At 49.0% G+C, this 15,439-nt stretch overlaps 1 protein-coding gene across 3 annotated transcripts in view; it reads left to right on the top strand.

Moving 5' to 3' along the window:
* The window catches only part of FRMPD3 (FERM and PDZ domain containing 3), a 144,980-nt gene extending 136,566 nt beyond the window's left edge, over positions 1-8,414 (top strand). For all 3 annotated transcript variants that reach the window (XM_075008004.1, XM_075008002.1, XM_075008003.1), the window contains one exon: positions 3,835-8,414. In XM_075008004.1, coding sequence (XP_074864105.1) covers positions 3,835-6,677 — 2,843 coding nt within the window. In that variant the 3' untranslated portion in view covers positions 6,678-8,414. The remainder of the gene's footprint in view (positions 1-3,834) is intronic.
* Positions 8,415-15,439: the final 7,025 nt, after the last annotated feature.

The raw sequence follows: 15,439 nt of genomic DNA, 5'->3' as shown, positions 1-15,439 counted from the left end.
TTGCATCCCATCAGTCAGGGCAGTCAACCCTGATGAGAGCCCCCTGCCAGAAAGAGCAAGGGATACAAGTGCAGGCTAAGCCAGTCTTTAGCTCCTACCCAAGCAAAGGGCAAAGAAAAATTTTTGAGGGTATGCCCAAGCGTGACATGCTACATATCCAAGTGGATCCAATCTCCCCGACCTACTATTTGGCAATCGCCTTTCCCATTTCTTCATGGCATGGACTTTCATGACCTTGGATTGATGGGTCCTAAGTTCCATCTCCGAGGAACATACCTTACAATTCCTTTCTCCCCTCCTTAACCATGCCCTCTCCCCATCCCTCTTCAGGGACCCTTCTCATGAAAGCCTTCTCACGTGGGAGATTTGGGAGTTGCTGAGGTGGGGGGCAGTGGAACAAATTCCACCCCAGCATTATAACAGGATTCTATTCCAGGTATTTCCCAAGCCCGAAAACTGTGTGGGGGGCGGCCCTCTGGGCCATCTTGGATTTGAGGAGTCTCACAGTGTATCTGTGCAAACTCAAGTTTTGCAGTCTCTCTGGCCTCCATTATTCCCACCTTGAATCCAGGAGACTGGTATGCTAGCCTCAACCTGAAGGACGCTTACATCTATGTGGTGATTCTCCCCGGCCACAGACCCTTCATCCACTTCATGGTGGGATCTTCCCTCTGCCAGTTGACAATCCTTTCTTTTGGCCACCTAACCACAGCACCAGGGCATTTACCAAGTGTATGGTGAGGGTAGCAGCCTACTTCAGACATTGGGGTATACAGATTTACCCTTACCTTGACCACAGGTTTATCAAGGACAGATCCAGGTCCCAGGTCCAAAGCAGCATAGCAGTCCTCCCGGTGACTGGCTGGTCCTTGGGACTCCTAGGCAGTGACAAATAGCCCACGTTAATACCAGTCTAGAAGGTAGCATTCATCAGGGTGGTGCTTGACTTAACCTTTGCAAGGGCCTTCCTGACCCTAGACAGATGCCAAGCCTTAGCAAACCTCAAAGGAGAGGTATCCAAGTTTCCCCTTTCCATAGACAAAGTCTGCATCTGTGAGGCCACACTGCAGCATGTATGTACATAGTCAACCATGCCAGACTTTGCAAGGGGCCATTCCATCAATGGCTAGTCTTGGCTTACACCCAGTCTTGAAACTATTTGGACAAGGTGGCCTTGATCCCCTCACAGGTGCTTTTCACCCTTTCGTGGGGAGCAGGTCTGGACAGTACTCTTTAGGGAATCCCATTTAAGGCCCCTACTTCCCCAGAGCTCAGATCAGACACTTGGACCCCAGCTGGGGAGCTCACCATGGTGATGTCCAAACCCAGGGGATATGGATTCTCTAGGAGGTGAGGTGTCACAAAAAGTCAAACTCCTCAGAGCATTTTAGCTGGCTCACAGTCTTCCTTCCACACGTGTCGGGCAAAGTAGTGAGAGTCCTCCTGAACAATACGGCCTCCATGTTCTGCATCAACAGACAGGGAGGAGCGCACTCATCGGCTCTATGCCAGGAAGCATTCCATCACTTGCACCTCTGTATCAGTCACAACATCCATCTGGAGGTCTACTATCTCCCAGAAATTAACAACATTCTGGTAGATCATCTCAGCAGGGAATTTTCTTCTCACAAGCGGTCACTCCACCCAGACATGGACAGCATGATATTCTGAAGGTGGGGTCTTCCCTTTGTAGACCTATTCACGACCAAGCTAAACAAAACAGTATCAGCAGTTTTGCTCCTTGGGAGGACTGGAAAAGGGCTCCCTCTCTGACACATTTCTCTTGATATGGTCCAGAACCCACTGTACACATTCCCACCAATCCCCCTCATTGGTTGGGTTTTGTACCAGATCAAACCAGAGGCTTGAGTGATCCTGCTTGCTCCAGCCTGGCTGTGTCAACACTGGCTAAGAAGGCTCTCAGGCTTGGCACTGTACCTGTTTTGGCCCCTCCCAAACCATCCGGACCTCTTGTCACAGGATCAAGGTTGACTTTTGCATCCTAGTCTTGCATCCCTGCACCTTTTGGCATGGATGCTCCATGGCTCAATGAGGCAGAGCAAACATACTCAGAGGAGATCCACCACGTCCTCCTTGGCAGTAGGAAGCTATCTACACGCCAAACATACTAGGTAAAGTGGGTTTCGGTGCACAGTATCCTGCCAGTGTGCACCATGATCCAAGTTGTCCTCGACTACCTGCTGCAGCTGAGAAACCCTGCACTCCTCCATCCAAATGCACCTTGCCCCCATCTCCACTTTTCATAGCCTTCTCATATGACTTGAGGAGCTTCCTGTGGGGCTCTGAGAGGCTCTGCCTCCAGATTCAGGACCCCATTCCACAATAGGACCTCAACCTAGTCCCCTCTCGACTCTCCAGACATCTTTGAGCCCCTTGGCTCTTGCTCCCAATCCCATCTATCCTGGAAGGTAGCAGTTACTTCAGTGAGAAGGATTTTGGAGATCAGAGCCCTACCCTCAGAAACCCTATACACGATTTTCTACAAAGACAAGGTCCAGCTGTTGACTGCACTCAAACTTTTTACCAATGATCGTTTCCGCCTTTCGTGTTAATCAGGACACATTCCTCCCAATCTTCTGCCCCACCCCTCATACATTGGCAGAAGAGTGGTAGCTCCATGCCTGTACATCAGGAGGGCAGTGGATGCTACCTGGAATGCACCAAGCCTTTCTGCAACTTGATGCAGCTCTTTGTGGCCAACACTGCTAGAATGAAGAGCCCCCATGTCTCTTCTCAGTGGCTTTCCAAGTAGATCACCTCATGTATCCAGACCTGTTCGGATTTTGTGAGGGTCCTCACCGCCCATCATCCAAGCTCACTTGACTAGGACCCAATCCTTGGTGGTGGCCTTTTAGGCACACATGCCAATCCGTAAAATCTGCAGGGCTGCAACATAGTTTTCGGTCCACATGTTTATGTCTCTCTGTGCCATTACCCAGCAGGCCAAAGACAACACTGGGTTCAGCAGAGCTGTGTTACAGTCAACATGGCCTTGAACTCCTATCTTCTGGCAAGGGTGCTTGGAGTCACCTATTGTGGAATGGACAAAACCAAGTACTTGAATTAAAAAAGACAATTAATTGATTATAACTGGTGTTCTTTGAGATATGTTGCTCATGGCCATTCCACATCCTGTCCTCCTTTCCCTCTGTTGGAGTTTCTGGCAAGAAGGAACCGAGGGTGTAGGGATCATGCAACACCCCTTATATCAGGCCATGAAGGCACCACTCCCCCGATCACTAGGGCTGCTCCCCTATAGGTGTTGCTGAGGGAAAAACTTCCACTACTCATGCATGCAGTAAGCACATGCCTGTTGTGGAATGGACATGAGCAACGCATCTCGAAGAACACCAGTTATAAACAGATAACTGTTTTTTTTTTTTCTCACGGGTCCTTCTCGTCGCTCTGCCAAGTTCTCCTGATTGCACCAGACGACTCCCTTTGGCCCTGCTGTCCGTAGTGCTGAAATCCTTCCCAGGGCCTCTTTCCAGGTTAAACTGAATTGAGTCAGCAAGCCAGAGTAAAGCTGGCAATCCGTCTCACATAGACTTGCCTAGACATAATTCCCATTCACCCACAGAGGCATTGCCCAGAGCACGTGAGCCAGTCAAGATCTTGCCAAGACCGCCACTGTGCTTCTCCTTGAGGTGTTAGTGGGAGGAGGGAGCTGAGGTTACTCTGCTGAAATTCTTTCTCCTCTGGCAGATACTGTGGTCTCTGGAACGCCCCCTCCTCTCTGCATTGCTGCTGTCTCTTCTAAGCAGTGGTGAGACCTGAGCATAACGGCCCTATGTTCCTCTTGTATTTTTTCAGGTCTGATTGTTCTGGCTGCCATCACACCTGAGTCATCCTTGGATTCCGGCCATGAAACCAACTCCTCGGAGATAACAGATGTCTCAGAAATGGTCTCGGCCATGAAGCAGCACCAGAACACTGCCTACTTCCTGGCCCACCACATCAACAAAGAAAGCCTGCTTACCAGGAAGGATCTTCCCTTCCGAATCCAGAGCTGTGCTGCTCAAGCTGTCCTCACCTCACCATACCTGCTTGGGCACCAGGAGCCAGGCCCGTCCCTGAAGCCAGCTTTCTCTAACCAGCCAGCCAGCCTTGCTGGCAGCAGGAATAAACAGGAGCAGCAGCAGGGAGAACAGAGTTACACCTTGGCCGTCCAGCCAGTGCACTCACCACAACTGAAGGAACAGAAGAATAGAGACGCGACAATGCTGGGCTCAGACTGCAAAGGCCCTGGCCTCTCAAAAGCAGCCTTTGAGGTGTCATTGCATGCTGCAGCTGCCTTGAGCAGGGACCAGTTACAGGATCTACGGGAGAAGATGCCCAAAGAGGTCCGGCTGAGCCCTAAACTAACCCTGGATCCTAAGGGCAGTGTGACCATTTCAGCTGCTTTGCAGCAAGTGGTGAGTAAAAGCTCACCTTCCCAAGTGGCAGCTGGGGCAGCTAGTCCTCAAGCAGACAAGCAGGCCAGTGGGGGCAGCTGCTGTGTGCCTTCCAGTAGCAAGCATTTCAAATTAAAAGGGAATCAGCCAGCTGTGGAGATCTTGTGTGACTGCCAACCACAGCCACAAGGCGAAGCCTCTCTGAGCCCCAAAAAGCCTCCTGGCAGTAGGGGTGATATTTTCCATCCCTCCCCTACAGGAGGTGAAAATCTGAACCCCAAGACTTTGCCTGCAAAGAGCTACCCACAAAAAGTGAGCGGAGAGCCTGGAGGAAAGACAGCAAGTGGGGAGCCAGGTCAAAAAGCGAAAGGTGAGGCTGCAAACCCTGCACACCAGAAAAACATTGGTCCTGCAAGCCAAGTGGAGAAAACACAGCATGAAAGTGGTGCCAGAAACTTAAAAACAGAGGTTAGCAGTCTGCACTCTCCGTCCACAAGTGGCACTTCCAGGAGCATCAGCGAAGATCCCAAAGGCCAGATCCAGCTGGTGCCCAGACCTGAGGGCTTGCAGATCAGTGCTGTGCCTTCCAAGAAAGCAGAAAAGATCCTGGAAACAACCCAGCAGGAGGCTGATGTTCCAGCTAAACCCAAAGCACCAAAAGCCCACTTCAGGCTGAGGAAGCTCTTTTCAGCTACCTTCCCAACACGGCTAAAGAAAGAGACGGATGAGCGACAGGCCCAGCTGCAGAAGGTGAAACAGTATGAGCTGGAATTCCTGGAAGAGCTGCTCAAGCCAAAGACCAAAGGTGACCTCCCACCACCAGAATATCTGCACCCTTCTATACCTGGGCGCTGCAGCTGTCAGCTGAAGAGCAGCCCTGTGCAGAAGGTCCCAGGGATGTCCAGAGAGCAGAGGCGAAGCTGTGACTGCAAGAGGATCTGCAGAGGAGTGAGACCACACCCCAACCAGTTAGCAGAACCCGAACTGGAGAGACGAGGGAGAGAGAAGGCCCCTGATGACCAAAAGCAGGCAGAAGCAGATAAGCTTACAAGTGTGAGCAGCCCTTCGAAGGGCAAGCGGATACGATCCACAAGCTTAGAGTCCAGAGACTATCGGTCAGATCCAGAGAATAGCATGTCTTGTTTGACAACATGCACCTCCCGTGGAGAGTGCATGGGGGCACCTCACTATAAGAAGCTGATGCGCCGCTACAGCGTCAGCGAAATGGACCAGGCTGACCAAATCTCTCTCTCTTCTGATATCTACCAGAACACCTATACAGCCAAGCAGAAAGTCTTGCAGAGCGAAGGAGACCTTGGAGCCCACAGCTCTGTGTCAAAGAGCAAAAGCCAGGAATCCCCAAGAACAGGTGATCCATCTTACGTTCAAATAGCACAGGAGAAGAAGAGCCAGAAGGGCTCGGCAGCTTTCTCCATCCAGGAGATGTACCCTAGTCATGCTGAGCTGCCAGAGGAAGACATGGAGGACAAGAAGTGCTGCTCCATCCGGTATTGCTTCTACTACAGGAAGTGCGACGTGGCAGACAATGGGAGCGAGAAGGACGAGCTCTCCTATTCCATCCCCATGCAGATCCTGCCAGGCATGAAGCTGGACAATCAGGTGGTCCCAGTAATGAGCAGGACCCTTCAGGTCCTGGATGCCACTGCCTGCAGCAGCCCTGAGGACAGTCAGACCCAGGAGATAGACTTAAGGACCTCCACCTTTGAGGGGAGCCTGGCAAAGGTCCATGCCCTTCAAGGCCATGCATATGCATTGCCAGACGGCTTTCTGGCCGTGCAGCTGGACACTAATGAGCTCCTGACCATTCTAAGGCAGTGTGTGGTGAGCCCTGAAGTTCGTGAGTGCAAACCCTACATCTCCAAGCTGGCTGAATACAAGCAAGAGCTTGCCCTGAAATTCAAAGAATTTAGGGCCTCCTGTCGCAGGGTGGCAGCTGTGGACAAGAGCCCAACGCACATGCTCTCTGCAATCACAAGCAGCTTTCAGGTACTGAGCAGCCTCATTGAGACTTTTGTGAGGCTAGTATACATTGTGCGCTCCGAGTCCCAGCGCCAGGAGCTGCTGATGAAGGTGGAAGAGGTGGTGCGGAACTACACCTTCTTGCTGAGGGCGGCGGAAGAGTCAACAGCCAGAACACTGAGTCAACATCAGATGGCAGAGCAGCAGTCCCGCCAGTCAGCCACAGTCACGACTGTTATGAGCACATTCACACGCTCCTTAAAGACGCTGATCAATAAGTAAACCAGCTATGGAACTTAACGAGCCAATGTATGCCGAGTTGTGTGGCAGTGGTTCTCGTAGTCAGAATGTGTCTGAAGGGAAGGCCTGTTTGTAACATAGCTGCATTGGTGGAGTTCGATGGGGAAACTTAAATCCTATGGTTAGTTGTCTGCCAGCTGGCCACTCTGCATGCTCTCCCATGCCATCTTGCCAATGACCTTACCTGGGAGGTGTAGCAATTCACTCCCCATGCTAATGTGGTTCCAGATCTCCCCTTTGCACACAGCTGACACTTTTTAATTTATCATGGTGCACAGGGCTAGTCTGTAAGTAAGAAGTGAGCTGAGACCCTCTAGCTTCACTTGGGCCCAAGTCTACTTGGATCCAAGCCAGAGTCGTGCCACGTAAACAGCTCTTCTGACTCCAGAGACCCTCAGACTACAGATCCTGCCCTTAGCAGCAGCAGAGATCTTACATATCAAAGTCCCCTAGGCCATGTTAGGGAGAGTGATGTAAACGCAATGATTGGATCCTGTAAACCTGATGCAGGGGGTTGGGTCACCCTAGCAGCTTTCAGAATGCCAGACCAGATGTGCACATATTTGCTCGGGTCAGAGAACACACAGGGAGCCCAGCCTATTCCACAGTTATAACAAGCCACAGGCTGCCTTAGCAGCTATGGGTAGGCCTCCTTCACACATCTCTCCATGTGCTGCGAAGGCTCAGTCCTAGCCCTCTCCACGCAGAGAATGAGCGGCAGAGAGTAAACCCAACTCACTTTCACCTTCGGCATCAGGCTAGAATTCAAGGGCCACTCTGGAAGGGAGGCACATGGGCTCCGCCTCTCGAGCCAGTCATTTCTGCCTTCCTGCTCCTCAGGGTGGGAAGAGCCTGGGAACTTGCTCTTACTAAGCCACTGGATTGATTGCCAAGAGAAGTCACTTTTAGCATTTTGGTTTTTTTATTTCTTCTAGACGCGGTGAAACAGTGCCTGCTTGCTTTCCGTCATCTCTGACGGTCCCCCGCAAGCCTGCCATCTCTAGCTAGCACATCAGAGCATCTTAAATGGTTTATCAGTGCACCACCCTCTCCTCAAAAACAGGGTCAAGAGGAAATGCCAACCCTGCCCACCACACCACTCCACCTCACATGCACATGAGGAGAACAAGTCCTGGTGGGATCCCTGTGTTACTGTGTTTTAGAGCATACATGTCCAAGTCTAAAAGAGAGATTAGATTGGCTAGTGAGGGTAGGTTTCAGTAGATAGCTGAGTTTGTAAGTCCAGGGAGTTACCACTCATTTTCAGAGTGGCAAGAGATTATCTCAATCCAACTGATCATCTCCTGATTAGGGATCTCCCATCTTCCATCTCTATTTATTTTTTATATGAGGCGCACATTTGAAATCTCTTGTTTTCTGTATGAGTTATGAAAATGCACAATGTGCTTTTAATGTGTTCTCTACTTAGTGCAATAACATTCCTTGATCCATAGCTTCAACCAGTCTTTGGCCACGGTCATCAGCAAAGAAGGGAGGATCTCACCCTCTTGCCTCCTGCTTTCAGGAACCATGTAACAAAATTTACGGTGGAATAGCCAAAGCAGAGTTCGGTCTCTAGCAGGTGATGCCTATTTGAAGGCCAACAGGGAGCTAGTCCCTGCCATTATCTACTAAGAAATGGAGAGCTTCCTTCAGCTCCCCATCAGGCATATACCATTCCTCCATAAATCTCTCAGCCTAATAAAGAGACTTTTTTATTGTCTGTACATAGTATATATAAATAGATATAGATATATATATATATATATATATAAAAATTATATATATACACAATTTGTCTTGTTTTACAAACAAGAAAGATTAAATATATTAATCTTAATATCCAAATTCACACCTTGTGTCTATTTTAGAACTCTGACTATGTACTACTAATTGTTTTTGTTTACACAGAGCACTGTCCGCAAACTTTGACGCTTACATCCTCATCCTCAAAAAGCAGCCATCCTGAAAAGCAAACCTGGTTGCTGATTACAACATAGAGCACCACACTTCACACTGGGTTTAGGGTCAGGAAATGAAGGAAACTAAGCAAGTGAAAGGGGAGGGTGATAGTAATGACAGATCCAAACTGGAGTTCAATGCTGGGATTAATACCATCAGGAAAGGTACCAAGGAGTCATTAATGGCCACTGATAGTAAGGTTTTATGTCTCATCTGAAAGACACCTCCTCCAGCACACAGTTCCTTCTGATACTCTGGTAGGTCGCTGCCTCAGTTCTGATTTGGAGGCTAGAGCACCTTCTATTCACTTGATTTAATAGGTTATTGAAAAAGGCATTAGTGCTAATTGCAGCAGATACAGTGTAAGTGACCGCTGCACAGAAAGGTCAATCCTCTCCAGCTGTTTATTTTTAAAATGTAGCCAAACATAACAGTTACACCAGAAAACATTATTGGGGCAATTTCAAAGGGATGCCAAGTGCTTCCTCAAGGCACTTTTTAATTGTTGCTTTTTAAAACCTCCCAGTGTTTTTAATGGATGCCTGAAAATGCTGTGAGCCTTTTTTCCCTGACAAACGGTGGATAAACTCTAAGTTAGGCCAGTGCAAATCCAAGTCCATGGACTTAAGATTTCCACCACTGCATCTGCGAGTGGAATGTTTAATTCTTTCCTACCTGCAGCTCCTTTGCAGCCGATGGAAGTGGTCAGGCTGGTCACTGGCCTTTCTTTATAAAGGGAGGGACACTGTGGTTGAATGCACTTCACAAAGGGTTGAAAACCCAAAATTTCTGACTTACCTCTCGAGGCTGAGATAGCAGGAAGAGGAGCTACCCTTAAAAGACAAAACAAAACAAAACAAAACAAAAAAAATCTATGAATAAAAGAGAGTCAGGAATTCTGGGAGACAATAACTGAGCACTAAAATTCTCTTTAAAACTTTAAGGCTCTTGTCTTCGTTCCCAAAACCAACTACCCTGAAGAACCTCAATGTTAGGAAGGTCACACAGGGTACCAGAAGTCCAGTTAAAAATCAGAAATTCATCACATTGTGAAAATGGGCAATAAGCCATTGGACAACATTCAGCAGCACAAATCTGGGTATATAAAGTACAAGTAATTGAGCTGCTAATATTGAGTGCAATTCAGTTACAATAAGTGACGGTCAATTACAGGCTATTGGGCCTGCTCACAGACACAACAGAAAAAATAGCATTCAGCAAGACACATTCTGCATGAAACTATGCCCTTAATTAAGCAACTCATAGTAACCGAGGACTGATTTACACTTAAAATCAGTTTCACATTGTTCTGGGCTATGAAAAACTTTGTGTCCAGAGCATTATCATTAGATTGACTTCAAAATTTCCTCTCGCCCCACTGCAGATGCTACTAGTTGAATAGAAGAATTCTTCTAGCTGCCTACCTATCATCTCTCAGAGACATAGTTTAACTGCAGTGATGGGCCAACCTCTTCTGTCAATACAGGCAGCGTCTATATGATGATGTTACAGTGGCCTCAGTGGCAGTTGAACTCAGGAATGTCCCATGACCGCAAAAAGCTAAATGCCTTCCTTGATATCACTGAATAATCACATTAACTGTGCTACCTATGGCTTCCCTAAATAATTCAGTTTCAGGCTAAGAAACACCAAGCCATTACAGCTTAAGTGGGCCTCCATGTAATCCAGTTTGATTAAACTAGGAGGTTTACAACAGATGTATTTTCAGATCACTCATGGGTGGTCAGTAGTTTAATTCTTAACCTCCAAAGGTTAGTGACCACATGCTGATCCAGGCACTATTTCTCTCTTACAAATACCAAACACAACTGCATAAGTATCCCAGTGGATTTCAAAGGTGCTATGGCCCAAGTCCTCAGCAGGCTATGAAGTATGGGCCTGTTTTTCTCAGCCTTAATCCAAAAGAAGCCAAGAACTACAGAAGCTTCAGTGGCTTTCATTCCTACATGCTCAGACTCCTGCCTCTGCCCATCTTGCCAATACACAGGCTATCTAAAGGGAAGCTCATGAACAACTACTTTGGGAGTAACTGATATTTTGCTGTAGCCTGATACACACTGGGGGAGTGGCTAGGCATTTCCTCCTTAAAATCATTCCATTGTTATCCCACAGAGCTCCACTGGTGGTAGCAATAGTTAGAATATGGGATAGGCTGGCTTCTGACATAGCCCATTTATTTCAGCCTGTTCGTCACCATTCTAGGATTCATGGTAGTTAAGACACTTGTGGGTGATGGAGCCTTTTCTAGTTAGCAATCACACACTTCCTATTGCTGTTGGAGATTCACCGTGCTGGGGAAATGATCGGAGATTCCCTCCAAACAACTAGTGTAGATTTTACCGAAACAATTAAGGATCAAATCCCGTCTTTGAACCCCCTCCTATCCTCCAATTTCTTGCCCCAGGTCACCACCCAAGCCCTCTGCACCCCCCTTCTGCAAATCACAACTCCTTCCCAGACCTGGCACACCCTCCTAAAACAACACACAGTTAACCTGTGGAACTCCTTGCCAGAGAATGTTGCGAAGACTGAGACTATAGTAGAGTTTAAAAAGGAACTAGATAAATTCATGGGGGATAGGTCCATCGATGGATATTAGCCAGGATGGGCATGGACGGAGTCCCTAGCCTCTGTTTGCAAGAGGCTAGAAATGGGCAACAGGGAACTGATCACTTGATGATCACCTGTTCTGTTCATTCCCTCTGGGGCACCTGAAGACAGGATACTGGGCTTGATGGGCCTATGGTCTGACCCAGTATGGCTGTTCTTAACCCTTTCCCATGCCAGAATCCCCTTCTGCACCCATACCTTCTCCCGGATCCTGCACCCTGTTACATCCCAATCCTCTGGCACAGGTCACCACCCACAAGCTCTGCATTCCCCCGCTCCCCATCCCCAGTCACAATTCCCTCCCAGCTCCCGCTCCTCTGCCTACAATCCATCCTGCAGGTCAGCATCTTCCCCTGCACCTATACACCCTCCCACACCCTACACCCCAATCCTCAGCCTCGGGTCACAACCATCCCTTCACCCAAAGTCCTGCTCAGAACCCAAACCCCCTCCTGCACCGAAGTCCCCTGTCCCACACTCCCTTTCATACCCAACCTCCACCTCATGTACGACACTCCTTCCATAGAAAATTGCAGCTCTTGGCCACTTACCAAAATCTTGGCATGCCCATGCCCCCTCACCCCCCGCCCCGGTCAAAAGTTATTGTCCACCCTACAATACGTATTTTACAGTATTACAGAACCAAAATGCAACAAATTGTGGCTGCAATTTTTGAACCCCCCCAAAAAAAATCACATCTTATGCCATATTTCCCGATGCTGAAGCTGAGCCATCTGGTAAAATTACTTGTCGTCAAGCAAGTTCAATAGCAAGCAAAACTATACAGTACAACTGTTCCATTTAACTCCAAGCTGACTGAGATCCCATTAAAACAAAATACTGTGCAGGTGGATTATTTTTATGTAGGGTTCCCACAGGAAGGGGTGGCACACACACCTCTAGCCCCGCAGGCACATGACAAGAAGTGATACACGCATTCCACATACCTCTCAAATGGGGTGTGGGAAAGACAACATTGAGCCACCTGTACCTGCCTGGCCCTCTCTATCTTTCATGCCTGGCTGGGCCCATGGAATGGACCCACTTCTCCAGGTACCTATTGCTTCAGGAAGGCATGGGAACACATAGGCAGGGTCACATTCCCCTCTCCTAGATTGCTGCCAGGCTTCACAATAGAATGTGGCCAGCAGCAGCCTTTTGGCACTGTATCAGAGGTCAGAGATGGGAGCTACTTACAGCCACAGGGCAGGGATGAGCTGGCCTCTGTTTTTACAGAGCACATCTTTTCTTCTGTGTTAAAAGGCAACTAATACACCCAGGCCATTGTTGGCCACTGATATATCTCAGCCACCCCCACCTCCCACCACTACAATGCAAACAGGAAAAGGTTAAGTCCTAAAGATGCGGTATGAAACAGAACCCAGGGAACCTGATAACCAGGGCTTCAGCAAATCTGAACAAGCAGGTGGATCAGTGGAGGAGTGTGCCTAGGAAACAGTGCAGCCCTGAGTTCCCTGGAGGCAGGACCCAGGGTGGGATGTGGGATGAAGAGGCTGATAGCCCCTGCCCTGGCAGCTGCTGTGGAGTTGGGGCAGGAACAGTCTGGAAACTGCTTCCCTTCTGCCATCTCCAGAGCTCAGCTGGGAGGTGAAGAGGCTTCCCCACGCCAGTGCTGCACAGAACTGGCATGTGCAGGGCTCAGCACCTCCTGGCAAATGCACTGGGCCAGAGGACCTTGAGCTTTCCTGGGCCACCAGCCCAGCCTGAGGCAGTGGGGGAAGACAGGAGCCTGCTGGCCAGTCTGTTTGCATTGTGCAAAGCAGGGAAAGGACAGTGAGATGGGAAGCATGTGAACGTTTCATAGGTATGCAGAAGAGACGCGTAGTGAATGCACAGGGCCTGGAGCTCTTGGCTGCCGCTTCTGCTGCTGCAGCAGTGGCAACAGCCACCACCCTGGGCCCTTTTGAAATGCTGCAAAGGCACCACTCTGCTGCTTCGTGTAGCTCTGAGGGCGGGGGGAGGCAAGGGAAGGGCCCACTGCCATGCTCCAAGCAATATTAATATCTGCCTGCCATTAGCTCTTTGTCGTGGACATAGAGTGCGCCCCCAACACACACCTTGCCCTCAGGGCTGCGGTAGCTGTCAGACTCGCTGGGTTGGTGGCAGTGTTCCCAGTAAGCTGTGTGCTTCTGCAGCCACTTCAAAGAAATTCAAATGCCACCCAGCTGATTAGCAGAGGCACTCACAGCTAGGTTTGTTTATTCGCATGTCTCAGCACACATTAAAAAAATGTATTCCACACATGTATGGAAATGATTAGAGGGAACACTGGATGGGAGCCAGGGACCTGCTGGCCGAGGACCCACATGCAGCAGGGGCTGCACTGATGCACCACAGGAGTGTGAGCAACTAACCCCCATACTCTGCATCTTTGGCCTGCCACCATACTTACAGATCTAGCCCCATTGCTGGCCACTGGATCCCCCCATTCACTGCTCATGGAGAGGCAGATGGTGAGGAGGGATCTGGCCAAAAGTAGGACCTACCATTACTGGTGGGGCTGGGAGCAGAGAAGACAAAAAATACAGTGCAATTTGGCTGTTTTTAAGAAACAGCACGCCTGCAAGAATTAAATATGGGACTGCCCCTTTAAAAATAGGACATGTGGTCACTCTGGCTTTAAAAACGTTGCAAAAATTGTCCAGAACTTGATACTGTCAACATTTAGTTCCAATGAGTCCTTCAAGTTAACACACAACTGCAGGGAGGACTGGATACTTCATCTCAAATATCTAGTTAATACATCAGTGCTAAGAGTGAAAAGATGGTAGAATTCTCATCTTTCCTGCAACCACTGCTTGGCCATGCACAGCAATCTGCAGAGAAATATGGGCATCCATTTGAATTATGAAGGCTAGCCATTTTTTTTTCTTTAAATGAATACCAAGCTGCTTTGGAAAGCCCAAAAAATCATCAAGGAACCCTACATTTGTGGGATCCCCTATCTCCTTTTTGGCCTGGCATTAAATCACAGTTTCTGACAAATTTCACCTGGGTGATAAAAGTAGGAAGATGTGATTTTCCTGAAACAGCCATGGCTTAGATAGGTCCTTACAGTTGTGGCAAAGCTTTCACTTTTCCCACCCTACCTGACTCTGCCTAGGAGCCTTGCTTGCATAGTGGCAGGGGCTTCACCCTGCACTGGCAAGAAGAATACTCTGTACTTCCAGCTTGAGGGCTGTGCTATGTTAAAAAATAGGTCAGATTATCTAACGAACAAGGCAAGCCAGAAACTAATGCCTTGTTATGCCAAACTTTCTCAAAATGTGAACCACTTCTGGATGGAGAAATTGCTGGAGGGCCCTCCTCTATCACTCCATAGCACTCCTGCCTTACCAGTCATTCACCAGCCATCACCTAGGCCTCCTCCTACCACTGCCTGCCATGGCCCATCATCCCAGCGCTCTCACCCTGTATAGTCCAAGCTTCCTATCCCACTTCTCCCGGCTGCCATAGTCAGTTTCCCTGCTCTCCATGGTGCAGGCCTCCTGCCCCATGATTCCCTCCAGTTTGCCTTCCATGCCCAGTGTACCATCCCTCTCACCCTTTATTGCCTGAGCCTCCTGCCCCTACTGCTCTCCCACCTGGCTCACCATCCCATAAGAACAGCCATCCTGGGTCTCACCAAAGGTCCATGTAACATGGTATACTGTCTTTTACCAGTGGCCAGTGCCAAATGCTTCAGAGGAAGTAGCAGAACAGGGCAATTCTTGAGTGATCCATCCACTGTCACCTAGTCCTAGATTCTGACAGTCACAAGTCTAGTGATGGAAATCCAGAGATGGGAGTTGCATCCTGGACCATCCTGGCTAGTAGCCATTGGTGGGTCTATCATCTATGAAATTATCTACTTCATTTTTGGACCCAGTTCAACTTTTGGCCTTCACTGCATCCCTTGGCAATGAGCACGACAGGTTGACTCTGCATCCCATAAACAGGTACCACTTTAGGTTTGGCTGAAGCCTACTGCCTGTTATTAACTGGCCCTGGTTCGTGTGTTACAGGAAAGGGCAAACAACTGTTTCCTCCTTCACTTTCTCCACACCAGTCATGAGCTCACAGGTCTCTCCCTTCAGGCACCTCTTGCCACGCTGCACAGTCCCCCTCTTCCTCCCTGGCACTGACACCTT

The sequence above is a fragment of the Carettochelys insculpta genome, chromosome 13 (genome assembly GCF_033958435.1).
Source record: "Carettochelys insculpta isolate YL-2023 chromosome 13, ASM3395843v1, whole genome shotgun sequence".
NCBI classification, from domain to species: domain Eukaryota; kingdom Metazoa; phylum Chordata; order Testudines; family Carettochelyidae; genus Carettochelys; species Carettochelys insculpta.
Note: the sequence above shows the minus strand (reverse complement) of the source record. Positions and strands in the feature narration are given on the sequence as shown.